Below are 14354 nucleotides of genomic sequence, written 5' to 3' on the forward strand. Positions count from 1 at the left end.
AATTTTGCAAAGTGATATGCAAAGATATTTGATAAGAATTTTGTAAAAATATTGCTGATAATGCTCTCTTGAGTTGCCCAAGTTTTTATTTTCATTTTTCTGTTGCTGCTGTTTTTGAGACAGGGTCTCACTATGTATTTCAGGCTAGCCTGCAACTCACTACGTAGCCCAGGCTGGTCTTAAACTTGCAATCCTCCTGCCTCAGTCTCCTCAGTGCTGGGATTCTCGGTGTGAGTCCACTCCCAGTTTTAAAAACCCAAGTTTTTACATTTTTCTTTGTTTTTCTGTATTTTCTGATTATTTTCAGGGATAAACCCATATGGCTTCTATAATAAAACATACCCAAAAATGTAATTAAAATAGTTTAATTGAACTATAACTCACACCACTAGACTGTCCCTGCCCACACAACCCAGGAGACACACTCCCACCTGCCAACCTGCACCCTAACGTGGCCCTGATCTGGGTAACTTCTGTGACTCAAATGCAGGTACCCACCACCCAGGAGCCACAGTGGAATCCTCTCCAAACAATCGCACACCTCACTGGAACTCTTGCTTCCTTCCCAGTGATGGGATTTTTTTCATCTCTCCTTCTCCCCACTGCCCTGCACCATGAAATACCCGCTCCTGACAGTCACTCACCACACTGGCCAGGATGGGCCCTGTGAAGAGTCTCCACTGTTACTGGATATATTGCACGGGCTGGTGTTATTCACATATGTGAAATGTGGCACTAAATACCTTTTGAATTTGCCCCGTAAAAGATCAAATTCAGAGCATTCATGAAAACAATTTATAGTTTCATTATACACTGTGACACGAGTACTTTGTCATTATGGACGCTCCCACAAAGCAGACAGAGCATCAGCACTCCCATACCATTTGAGTCAATGGGCTTTCACGGACAAAAAGCATCACTCATATATAGTGCTCTCTCAGAACTGACTGTGTTAAGTTCAACTTCAAATAAATGAAAGGAAAAAAAAAAAAGAGTTTTGTGCATTAGCATAATTTTTTTTTCTTAAAAAAAAAAGTAATTGCTTAGCTTCAAAAACAAAGGGGAAAGAAAAACCATTCTGAGACAGATTTGAGTTCCAAGCGAGGACACTTCACCTTGGATGAATTTTATTCCTGGCAGTAATGAGGCTGGAATCCTGCCTTAAGACGTCCTGGATTTGGAGACTTTGACATTGTCCTCATGGAGGTGAAATGGTTCTGTTGCTACAGTGGTTTCTCAAGAGTAAAATCCCGAATGAGTAAATATCAGAAAAGAGTGGCTCCGAACCTGACTGTAATATCCTAGGGGAAGTATTGAGATTTCACAGGAAAAAGACCATTTACACACAATTTAACAGATCTGCCCTTGTGCCTCCTGTCCTTTTCTCGAAATCAGCAGCCTTGGTTGTCAGTGCTATGAGGATTGGTGGTACAAAGACAGCCACCTTTGTTCCTTCATTTATCAGATTCAGACTTGAGGACCTGAAGACACTGCACTGCGTGTCTTTGATTTTTGGGAAGAAAATCTCAACAGTGGGGAGATGCTGTAAACTGCAGAAGGAAAGTCAGGGTGAAACATCTGGTCTAGTGGAGGTGCCAAGCAAGGGCCACAGTGTTGCCATCTTTCTCCTAAGGTTTCCTCCTGAGGCACTGTTGGTGGAGGTAGGACTTGGAAGCTGTCGGGGAGGTGGGAAGCCTTGCTTCCAGGTCTGCAGGACCTAGGAGAAAACAGGCCCAGAGGCCTTCAGCCCCATGGGCTCCACTGTGAAGAGCAGAGCTCTGCAGCGCCATTATCTGAGGTGGGACAGTTACAGCAAAAGGTAAGAACACAAACACAGTCTGACTAGAACAGTGATGGCGAACCTTTTAGAGCTGTCAATGAGGATGATAATAAACAGTCGACTGTGGCACACGTGCCAGAGGTTCGCCACCACTGGTCTAGAATATGAAGCTGGAGCTACAAAAAAAAAGGGTAGGTAGTCGCTAGTAACCATGCTGGACTCTTCTTTCTTCTTTGTGCTATGGTCTACAGCACTGATGGTCAAACCTTTTATTCTATGTCATTATTTTTATCAGCAAAAATCATAGGCTAAAACTTCATTCATAAGACTGAGGTGGAGCTGAGTACAGAGCTAACAGAAGACGACTATCCTGGACAGTTACTCGGATCCACAGAGAACACTGCACGGTCCACAGATAAATGGCTGCAGTGTTCAGGTGCTGAGATTTGAAGGTTGTTTGTTACTGATGGTAACTTGGCCCCTGCTGACTAATACATCCACATAAGCAATGTGAGGAGTGGGGTTGGTAGAGATTGTGCTATGTCACCCTAACAACAGGGCCACTGTCATCACATTTGTTTTACTATTAACCCCAAAAGGCAAAGTTTCATGACAAGTGCTTTACATGTATGACCTCCTTTAACCCTTATGACAACACTATGATGTCATAATTACCAATATTTATAACTAAGAAAATGAGGCTAGAAGGAAAGCATTTATGTAATGTGCCAAAGGATTGGGAGAGCCTGAATTTGAACCCAGACCTTTATAAAAGCAAGCCTGAGAAATCCCAATTCTTCACACACACAAACACACACACACCTGAAATCAGAATATTCATGCCATAGGTTACTGCATCTAGCTGGTACATGGAAGCCAGGAAATTTTCATGTGGCTACTTTTCTGAACCTACAGCAAATGAGTACTAAAGGCTTTATTTATGGACTCAACTTTCTCTAAAACTACGGGCTTGCCTCCTCCTTCCTCAGTTGCAAAGCCTGAAGGAAAATGAAAAAGAAATACCAGAGTCCACAAGTGCTTTCTGTGAGGAACCACTTGTGGAAAAAATAAGGTTTATATCTACTTACAAGAAATGGGATAAAACTTAAAGGGCCTCAGGAAGGAACTAGAGTTAGTTTCTCCAAACTGTTTGAGCATGATGGGAGAGTTTTATAAGCTGTGGTTGGACTCAGTACTTCACTCGACAAACATCTCCTGGGTCCTTCTTTGAGCTGGGCACTGGCCCCAAAGGGGTAAATGGCCTTGTTGAATTTCAGAAAGAAAAAACCTGGTCCCTGGATAAAAACATTTCATTTCCTGTTGTCTGAACTCCAAACCCGTTTTCCCCTCTGGTTGGTGACCAGTGCTGACATGAGGGTGCTCTTGACCTTCAGCCTATTATAGACAGCTAAGCTGGGCAGAAATATTGACTAACAGGCAGTCAGACAGGGCAAGGCCCTCAAGAGTCAGGACCAAGGTAGAAACACATTACAGCTGTGGTTGGAGGGGCATCTGTTGGAGGCCAGGCCTCAAGATAAAGACAGAAGCACCAGGCCTAAGACAAGTGGTAACACCTGCTCTAATGAAGTCCAGATAGACATCAGTCACCTCTTTGGGTGACCAAGACCCTCAGACTCATCCCTTCCTGAAAAATTCTTTGTTCTTTCCATGTATGCTTACTCTGTGACTTGGTTCCCCATTGGATCAATGTTACCTAAGCGACTATACTTACAATCTTACAGGTTGATCATAGCTATTACCCACGCTGTTGTTGTGCTCTGTAAAACTTCCCCTGAGAAGTGGGGTCCTTGGCAACCCACTTTCGGGTCCCCTCCTGCCTCTCAGGAGCTGTATCTTTCCCCTCAATAAATATTTCCTCCTCTGAACCTCCAGTGTTCCTTAGAATTCATTCTTCGATTTGGGGGAACATGAACTCGACATGTCGGACATCTAGCAGGTTGGGAGTTATAATATTTTCCCTATACCATTTGGGAGTCCTGTGTCATTTCCTATTTCAACCTCAGGGTGTGGACAGCCATGAACAAGCCCAGGAAAAGTCAGCGTGCTTCATCACAGCTACTGCGGGCCAGGGGAGGGCACCCAGTAGTCAGTGCCCTCACACAACTCCTTTCAGACGCCCAAGATTCATGCATCGGCAGCACATCTGGAGCCCGGCATTTTGGACACAGAACATGGTATTTATTTGAAGGTCACCCTTGTAAATCTCAACCCAGTTTCAATGACCTATGTGACTAAATTCAAACCTTTCTCAAACAGCAATTGCCCAAATATCTAAGCATCCATTAGATTTCTACATCCTTACCTAGGCCATGAAAAACTAAATGTACGTTAAATGCAGCAAACCTTCAAGTCACCATAATGCTTAGCTGCCAGTTCCCTTTGCCTCCTATTTTCTCAGTCTCTCAGAATCAGCATCAAGAATCTGGGCTAAACCCTGAAGATCCTCCCAAGTAGCTCACCCCATTGCAAAGAACAAGGTTTCTCTCTGCCAGATTATTCTGTAACCGTGTTTTCAAATTGCAGGTCATGATGCATTAGTCTGGGTAGTGAAATCAATTCCCTTGTAACCCTCATTTTCTTTAGGAAAAAAAAAAAAAGATACAGAGCAGAACTCCGGGGCTGCATGCTGTGGAGTACGGGTATGCCGAGACTGTTTCGTGCAACTTTCCTTTGGAGTAGGTGTGCAGGACATGGCGGCACACACACAGGCCCCGATTCACACATTTATTGGGGCTGCACTCTCAAACCTGGAAAATGGCTCTTCTGTAATAAGCCACCCTGCACATTTCTTCATTCATTCAACAAACCTGTAGTGTGAGCACAGAACAGGCATGGTGAGGCTGGGGTGGGCGGGGCAGGGGGACATCTTGGCTGCGGGGAGATTGTGGGGGAAGTGAGTAAAGAGACAGGAGGTGCACAAGGAAGCAGAACAGAGGCTGTGGAAGTAATTAGTGCGTTCTTTGGGATGGAGGCCCCGCCCCAATCAGTTCCTGCCCCGCCCACTCCACAGAAGCTGCTGGGAGCCTGGAGGGGGCCTGCTGTGTCAGAGTGCTGGGCAAACTTTTACAGAAGTTAAACACATTGTTTTCCTAGCACTAAAAGTGAACAAACCACTTCACCATTTCACTTGATTGTCATATTCTAAGCCAGCAGGGATGAGAACTGGTTTCCCATTTTACAGGCAAGGTAGCTGGGGTTCAGAGAGGTAAGTGTCTTTCTCAGGTCTTATTACTCACAGTATCAGCTCAAACCAGAACTTCCCACTACACATCCCAAGCTCTTTTTACTATTCCAAGATGGTACTAAATTAGTGATTAGCAATTTGACATGCTATCTCTCTCTGGTAAAACCATATTTTCAGCGAGGCACTCCCCAAGGTCACTGAATAGCTCAGAGGAAGGTATATGAGTCCCACCCCAGGGCCTTTGCATGACATCCTTTCTGTTTGCATAGCTCAGCTTGCCCACTGGCTTCATTCAAGTCTCTGCTGTTTTCTTCTCAGGTTGCTCACCTCTTTCTCCCATCCCCTGACTCTCAGTCCATTTATCTCATTTCATAGCCTGTGTCACTACTTGACCCTGTGCTGTGTATTTAATTATACATTTATTTTAGCATCTCCTTCTCCATGACAGCAGAGACTCTGGTTTACTAATTACAGATCTTACTCATTACAGTGCTTGGAAAAATGCATGGCATAGTGTGGTAAAAAGATGATGTGTGAATTCTCCTCATTCACTCTCTCTGGATATGTGTGTGTGACACACACACACACATCTGGAATGAATGAGAAAATGAGAATGTATATACATAGATGCACACACAAGAGCCACTCAAAAAATAGTGTGTTGAAATGTTTTAAATTTTATTATTTGTACCAACTCCCCATGATAAATGCATTCATTATTACAAACACATACTGATAATAAAAGGAATTAGTAGTAAAATATACATTGTCATTAATCTCCTTTAAAATTCTCTCCCTCACTTTGAACACACTTATCCCACCACTCTTGCCACTTTCTGAGGCAGCTCTGGAGGTTCTCTTTCCTAAGTGTCTTTACGAGATGTGATTAAAAAATACAGTGAAAGGGGCTGGGGATATGTAGCTCAGTGGTGCCATGCCTGCCGGGCAAGTGCAAGGTCCTGAGTCCAATCCCAGGTGCCAGAAAAATTAAATAAATAAATAAATAAATAAATAAATAAATATAGGCATAGATTAAAAAATAATAATCAAAAATTTAAAATCCAGTGAAAGCTGCTGCCAGGTGCCATCCAACAGAAAGGCAGGAAGATTAACAGAGTGTCCTCATCCACCTTATTCACTGGATCTGGCTCTGTGTGACTTCTGGCTCTTCCCTAAAGTCAAAGTGACCCTAAAAGGTGAACATTTTGGATCAATTCAGGACATCAAGGCAGCCAGGACAGTGCAACTAAAGAGACTCAGGAAAGAGGACTTACAGAACTGCCTCGGAAATTGTCAAGAATGATGGGATAAGTGTGTCTGAAGCATGGGAGAATATTTTGAGGGCATTAATTTACAGGGGAAGGAGAAAGCAACTGTGGCTTAGGGCTAAGGAGCAGACGCACCATGTCCCTGAAGTTCCCTAAGCATCAGGCCCACAAAGAACATGGTGACTTTGCTGTTCCCTAATGTGATCGGCCACCACTCATCTCACACAGTGCCGTTAGACAGGGTGCTGCCCGGGCAGCCACACGCTCAGGTGAATGCAGCCATGGTAGCTGGTGTCAGTCACATTTGCGGGCAAGTGGGCCAAGGGGCTGCCCAAACCCATCCAAAGGCCTGAGCTGAGCAGGACCAATCACAGGAAAACACCCCACTGTTGGTCACTTGGGTGGCCCCAAGAGACACAAGTTTATTCTCTTTATGACTCTGCTTTTGCTCTTTAGTCGAGGCATAATTTCATTGATCAAGTTCACATGTAGAGTAGGGACCAAGAATTTTTCCTCTCCTTCTGACCTCAGAAGAAGGGGGATTCAATTTGTTTTCAAGAAAGGGGAAAGAGAAAAGAAATTATTTCCTGAATGTTTACTGTGTGCCGGGCATTATTGGAGTATTAATAATAATGAGAAGACCTTTATTTGATTAGGGCAGCACCAGCCACTATTTGGTGGATGTTTCTATTTTCCAGACTGTGATCAGTGCTCTCCCAGAAATGTCATGTGACCCAACGGCTGCTGTCTGAAACAGGATGTAAGACCTGCTCTGTTTCAGAGACAGCACACTGAAACCCAGAGAGGTCTCTTATCCTTCGTCACAAGGCAGTAAGTGGTGGCACCAGGCTATTATCTGTGTACGAGGAGTGATCAAAAAATACAGAGTTTAAAAAATTATTACAGTAAAACACACATTGCCATTTACCCCCCTCAAAATACTCCCCCAAACTTTGAACACTTTTATTGCATTGTTCTTGTCACTTTTTGAAGCAGTTCTGGAAGTCCTCTTTTGTGAGTGTCTTAACAAGGTGTGATCAAAAATATAATGAATGCTGCTGCTGCATGCATACAACATAAAGGCAGGCTTGTAAGACCATTACACTTGTACTTATCTACCTTATACACCAGATCTGTCTCTGTGTGACTTCTGGCTCCTTCCCCAAAGTCAAATGACCATGAAAAGTGAATGTTTTGAATTGATTCAGAACATCGAGGTAACCATGGCACTGCAACTAAAGACACTCACAAAAGAGGATTTCCAGAACTGCTTCAGAGAGTGGCAAGAACAGTAGGATAAGTGTGTGGAAGTGGAGGGGGATTCGTGGCAATGTGTCTTTCACTGTAATGCATTTTTTAAAAAGTAAGTATTCACTGTATTTTCTATCACACCTGGTCTATTAGGATTCTTTCATGGTAAGCAACAGGAGCTGACACTTCAGCACAGGAATGTACTGGGAGGATGCTGGCCCTCGGAGAGTTGGCAGGAGGACAGGGAGCTAGACTTTGACACAGTGCCAGCAAGGCAGCTCTAGACACATTGGGCAGGACTGCCACCCAGCCACCCTGCAGGCAAGTAGAGTCACAGGCTAACCTGTCATGTTCCAGTCTGTCTCTCTGTTCCAGGGCATCTCTGCCTGGCCTGCAGCAGGTGATGTGCCATACTTTGCCTGGGCAAGGATGGGACATCTGTCCACAGTCCTCACTGTGCACAGGCTGGATCCAATGTGATACTCTCCAAGTGCAGGTGCTTGGACAGAGAGAATGAGAAGCTGACAAATGTTCGCCTTGCCAACCCACCAAGCTACTGAGCTCATCTCCCAGCCATGTTCAAGTCTCCTTCTCAAGGTTTGTGGACAAAGACAGAAATGGTGGTCATCGAGGAATAACCTTTTTATTATAGACAGCTGAGTTAGATAGAAATATTATAAGCAGTCAGATAGGGCTAGGTCCTCGGGAATGACAGGACAAAGGTAAATCACACCACAACTGTGGCGGGAGACACATCTGTTGGAGACTAGACCTCAAGATAAAGACAAGATGACCAGACCTATATACTTCCTCAAAGGACAAACACTGGGCCTTATGAAGTCTAGATGGACATCAGTCACCCCGGTGGGTGACCAGGACCTCTGGACCCACCATTTCCTAAGAGAAATCTTTGTTCTTTCCACCCACGCTTATTACATGACTTACTTCCCAACTGGACCACTCTTCTCTAAGTGACTACACTTGTAATCTTATTGGTTGATCATGGCTGTGGCCCAGGTTGTGCCTATGTTGGTTTTGCTCTATAAAATTCCTCTGTAAAGTGAGGTCCCCGGGCTATCCATTTGGGACCCCTTCTGGCTCTCAGGAGCTATCCTATCAATAAGTATCTTCCTACTCTTAATCTGGGTTGTTCCTAGAATTCATTCTTTGATTTGAGAGAACACAAGCTCAGCATATCAGACATCTAACAGGTTTGGAGATATAATACTTCATATTTCATCTCTGGCATTATTTCCTGTATCACTTTTATTTGCATTAACCTTGGTGCCTCTGCTCATCATACACAGATACACCTGTGGGCGCTGCAGGAACACTCCTGCTGAGACTCCCACAGCCACTGCTGGGTCTACACCTACCCAGTGGAGAAAGCCAGGTAGATTGAGAAATCAATGACATACGAGTGAAGTAAACTCAGTAAAGTATGCCCAGTGTCTGGCATGTATACTAGATAGCATGACATATTTTTATTATCCACTTAAAAACAGATTTCTTTTGAGTTGTATTTCAATGGCATTTTTAAGGCAGGGCTCATAGTTCACCCGTCAGTGTTAATTCATGCCCATACACAAACACCATGCAGGGAGCCTTGTGCTCATCATCTTAAGAACCCAAAGCCACAGTTTTCTCCATTGAGTGGCTTTTATCTACCTGTCTCCCGTTATCAGCAATAAAGCAAATCATAATTGCTACAAGGAAGATCGTAATAATTAAGTGACTATCTGACATACTACATTACTATTTGGATGGCTTTTTGACCAGATAACTGCTGCTGGGAGGTGGAGGTAGCTGGACATTGTCAAAGGACTGTCTTAGCCAGGTGTCCTTATCTGCCAAACAATAACGGTGGTCCTTGGGGATTTTTGCTGGTGGCACCGGGCTAGCTCTCCTCAGCCACAGTAAGGACATGACCGCCAATCCAGATAGAATTCTCCTGTGTGATAAACTCACAAGCTGAAGGGGTCCTGTTCATGAATAACACAGAAACTTCTCAACTGCAGACTCACTCTTTCCTAGAGGTCCCTCCTCTCCTAGTGCTGTAGTTTGGATCTGAAATGCTACCCAAAGGCTTTATGTTGAAAACTTGTTCCTAGGAGTGGCACTAGTGGGAGGCTGCGGCCCCTTTAAGAGGCGTGGCCAGGTGGGCGGGATCTCAGGTTGTTGCAGGCCTGCCCTGGAAGCGGAAGTGGAGCCGTCTCACTTCCTCCTCCTCTCTTTCTTGATTCACGGCCCTAAGGCTGTAGCTTTGCTCTGCCATACACTGCCCACCGTGATGTGCTCCCTCACCACAGGCCCAACCGACTAGCACTGAAGCCTCCGAAACTGTCAGCTAACGTAAAGCCTTTCTCTCTCCAAGCTGGTTATCTCAGGCTGGTACCTGAGTCTTGCCTGACACGCCCATCGCCCTTTCCCGCCTTTCCCCCTTTAATGCCTTCTTCCCACCTAGCAGCAAAGTAGGGAAACAGCACTCCCCAATCAACGCCTTTGCTCCGGCTCAAGGAGCCCCTCCATTCTGGGAATCTCTGCCAGCATGGCCCGTGATAAGCTCCACAACCTGTGTTGATCTCTGACTGACCATTCCCTGCCTCGTCTACAGAGGGTGCTCAGTATATACTGGAGAGAGAAATGAATTTCAGTTGCCTCTAAACTAAATACACACGTGTCTAGATACAAGGGGTGACCAAGCAATATGGTTAATGTTTAAATTTTTTTAAACCTTACTTCAGTAAAAAACATATTACCAAGAATGATGGGATAAGTGTGCTGAAAGCACACTGAAGTATTTTTGAATCTTGTGAGAGGGATTACTGGCAATATGTCTTATACTGCAATAAATTTTTTAAATTTAAACATTCACCACAGTTTTTTTTTAATCACTGTGTATACAGATATACAGATTCAGGAACATGGATATATTCACATATTTTTAGTAATATAGCCATTAATTTACTATTACTATTATGGCTAAAGTTCTAAATCTCATTTTGCCATTATGTTTAGGGAGGAAATAAATCCAGTTACGTAAGTGTGGTGTATATGAAGACAGTGCAGAATATCTCCAATAGAAGTAATCAGTTGCTATCTGTATTTTAGCCTTATTTTTATTGCTTCAAATGAGCACTTCCTTACTGTCACGTGGACAGCCAGTCCATTCCCACTTTCATTCTTGGAAATCCTGCAGATTCTCCATCCCTGCATAGGCAGTCTGGACTGTGTCTTGGAAACACACATGTGCTAACGCTTTGCAGATGTGAGTTAGGGCTTCCACAGAGTAAAACACTATGTAGGAACCGCCACATGCTGATGTGTTTTGCTGAAGTCCTTGAGCCTGCAGCAATCCGTGCCACCCACGCTAACTCCCTCCTGCCTCGGGTGCCAGCCTTCTCTGCCCCATCTGTATCCGATCTCCAGTTGTCCAACCTCTGGAGTATTTCCACAGCCCTTTCCTGAATCTGTCCGCCTCTGTCATTTTTAGGTAACATTTCAGCAATTTCAAGTTGATCGCCTAATGATTCTAATGCCATTCTCTAAGATGACTTTTTTTATGATCTATCTTTTGCAGCCTCACCATTGCATTTTCCTATCTCCTATATGACTTTCGACAGGCAAACTTTGATTATTTGAATGCCCCAGGGGATGTGCTGAAATTTAAGTTAAGTGAGATTTCAGGTAATTGGAAGAGTTTAAAATGTGAACTGCAGTAGCTGGGGGGTATGTGAAATTCACTGACAGTCGGAGTTAGCTGAAGTTTTGAATAACGAAGCTTTGCCTGAATATCTATTTCAATCCTCCCACTCCCCTCATTTCTCCTTTCCCACCAACTCAGACTGTACACTTTCCAGTAGGTGCGCCTCTATTCTTTCCAGGCCTATAAAAGATGTAGAGGGAACACAAGGAAAGAAAATTGGCTCTCCGTGTTGGCCATAAATGGGCAGGAAATCCCTTCTCCTTTGCCAACGATAGCATATCTTAGTAAAAATCACTGCTTGCCATGGGTGCAGGTGCTCTGTCCCCTGCTCAAGGGTGATCTGATGTTGCCGCAGGCTGAGATGCTGAAGTGGGGTGTGTGGTCCGCAGATCCTGTTCAGAGCAGAGCTCTACAACTCCCTACTCGTCTGAGGCTGTCCCACTTCCATCTAGGTTACAGAGAGCATGGGACACGCTGGGTATCGTGACAGCCTGTGTCACCAACACTCACATCCTCCCAACTACGAGTTGAAACATACCATAGCCAGACGTGGAATGGAATAACAGAACTGCCACTGACTTCCTTTTAGAATAGTAATTTGAATCAAAGAAATCATAAGAAGACTCTAAAGCCCTACTGTTGATGAGCTACAGCACCCTTTGCTTCCCCCACTCCCAAATGCCACAGGGCAGAGGAGACCTGTAATAAGGCTTCTCCTTTATAGCAGAGCACTGAGTGTGCAGAACTAGACTTGATTCCTGGGCTGCCTTTCAACAAGAGGGAACCAGTCCTGATTCCTGGGCTTCCCTTTGGCAAGAGGGAATTCTGGAGATACAGATGGGGAAAGGCACTTTTAGTAGAAGCAACATGGCACCTGGGATTTGGGGTAAAGCCATGTGGGTTACACAGCCATCACCCACCAAGAAGGCCATGAGGAGCCACTCACCCACTCTGTTCTTCTCTTTTGTCTTCTACAGATGAAGATATGAGTAACCACCCTCATGCTGGAGCCTTCTCAGTGCCCACAGATGAGTCAGCATGTCACATACATCAATCATTACTCTGCATCACCATCCCAGAAGGGAGCTGTTATCACCTCCTTTTACAGATGAAGAAACAAAGGCTCTGAGAGATTAAGAAGAAAATAAAAACAACAACAGAATCCTGCAGTTTCTAAGTGGTGAATGTGACATCTGAACCCAGGCCTGTTCCACACACCTTCTGCCGCAGCACCCTGTCTCAGTCACGTGAGGGTCACGAGGATTTCACAGGACAGTGCACCTAAAAGGACCATGCAGTAAATTCTAAAGATGCCGATCCCATCATCACAGTCATCAAAAGAACTGTTTGTTCCACTCAAAGAAGAAAATAATCACTCCTGTGTTTTGTCAGCAGATCCTGACTTTGTGAAAAATGTTACCCCTGCTAGAATGAGGCATCCCGTAAGTGGGCCAGCGCACAGGAGATGGAGCATCAACTTGGGAAGGGGTGAGCATGGGAACAGGCCTGCTCCAGTCCTGGGACGTGCAATACTCGAGTCAGGTGCAGATCCTCTAAAGCAAAGAGGGTTCCATCCCAGTCTTCCCCATCTAGCAGGCATCTGCAGACTTGAGATCTTGAAATCAGCCATGCAAATCCATCACTACTTTAATTATCCAAGAAAGCAGAGCTCTTACCACCATCTGCCAAGATTTCAACCAGTCATGCTTATTACAGTCATTTTGTCTAGATAAGAACCTCGGAGACATGGCTGAAGAGCCACTTGGGCCCCGAGTTCCTGCCTATAGGATGAAGGTGTCCCCGGTCAAAGCCTGAGGCTGGGAGCTGTTTTCCCCCTCTTCCCCCTGCTCATATTTTTCTGAGCACCACTAATTTGTTCCTACACTTCATCTGCTGTGTGCCTATTTTCTTTCTGCCATCTTCAAGCATTACTGATTAGTGAGAAATTTTCTTCAACAAGAACTGCCAGTTCAGAACTTAGCCTGAAGCAAAAAGTCAGGCAGAGATTCATTCTGGGATTTGGGAGGTGACTCAAACCACTGGAGTTTTTAGAGGACAAACTAAATCATAACCAGTGGTTAAGGTGGGGACTCCCATCAGATGTCTTTCTTTGGCTCATAACTGTGCAAATGGTTTGACTGTGTTAGCAAAGGCTCCTGTGGGTTACCTGAGTTACTCATGGCCTTCCAGGAAGATGGCAAAATCCTCATTGGCTACCAGTCACCAGTGTACCATAAGCCAACACTGGGCATAATTTTATTTTCTTTCCTTGACAGACATTTGCCCAACACTTCTGCCACCTCTGTCATCACCATTAATCAGAATAATGTTTAAATGACAGTAAAACTGGTTGTTCAGTTTACTCTTTCACATAAACAGCCATAACATCTGACACTAAACAAAAACATTCCTGATATTAAACACAGATACCACCAATGCCTATAACATCAAGGTTTGGACATCTCTTTTTCAATAAATCAAACTCATTGGGTATGGTGGCATATCTCTATAACGCAGCACTCAGGAGGCTTCGAGGAGGACTGCTGTAAGTTCGAGGCTACATAGTGAGTTTAAGACAAGAACTACATAGCAAGACCATGTCTCAAAAAAACCAAAAAAAGGAAGAAAGAAAGAAAGAAAGAAAGAAAGAAAGAAAGAAAGAAAACTCAATGATAATCTGAATCACCATAAATAGTAGCATCAGAATGAATTGTTCGATCTATGACCAGGCTGGCCTTTCCAAAATGGGATGAAATGTGAGGCTGAGGGACCTCCAAGGATAAGGAAGCAATGGTTATCTATCCCAAGGAAGACTCTGGCCTGAGGGCTGGACTCTGGTCCCAATCTTTGCCTTGCCACTCCTACCTGAATAATCTTGAGCAAGTCAGTCCATCTCTTGCTGAGCCTAAGATCCTTTATCTGTAAGATGGGAATCATGATAGCACATACTTTAGCAGATTTCACAGAGGATTACTTGAGATCATGAAACCAGATATTTAGCCCAGTAACTGGTGTGTGGCTGCCATTTGCTAAAAGGTCATCATCATCACTGTGTTCATGGATATCAACAGCAACAACAGTTGCTGTCCACACTGCATGGCAGGGTGCAAAGACTAAATTAATTAAAACAAGTCCTTGGGAGAG

At 44.4% G+C, this 14354-nt stretch overlaps 1 protein-coding gene across 14 annotated transcripts in view; it reads right to left on the reverse strand.

Moving 5' to 3' along the window:
* Positions 1 to 14354, reverse strand: part of Ccdc149 (coiled-coil domain containing 149) — a 100401-nt gene that overhangs the window by 70119 nt on the left and 15928 nt on the right. For 9 of the 14 annotated variants that reach the window (XM_087187418.1, XM_087187415.1, XM_087187414.1 and 6 more), the window contains exon 2: positions 12157 to 12309. The exons of 4 other annotated variants lie outside the window; for them this stretch is intronic. In XM_087187418.1, coding sequence (XP_087043544.1) covers positions 12157 to 12213 — 57 coding nt within the window. In that variant the 5' untranslated portion in view covers positions 12214 to 12309. Of the gene's footprint in view, positions 1 to 12156; positions 12310 to 12853; positions 12908 to 14354 lie in introns of those variants that run through there. One more of the 14 variants, XM_087187420.1, reaches the window with a different exon arrangement.

The sequence above is a fragment of the Heterocephalus glaber genome, unplaced genomic scaffold, assembly GCF_053883595.1.
Source record: "Heterocephalus glaber isolate CG9 unplaced genomic scaffold, H.glaber_assembly_v1.0 deba00001509, whole genome shotgun sequence".
NCBI lineage: Eukaryota > Metazoa > Chordata > Mammalia > Rodentia > Bathyergidae > Heterocephalus > Heterocephalus glaber.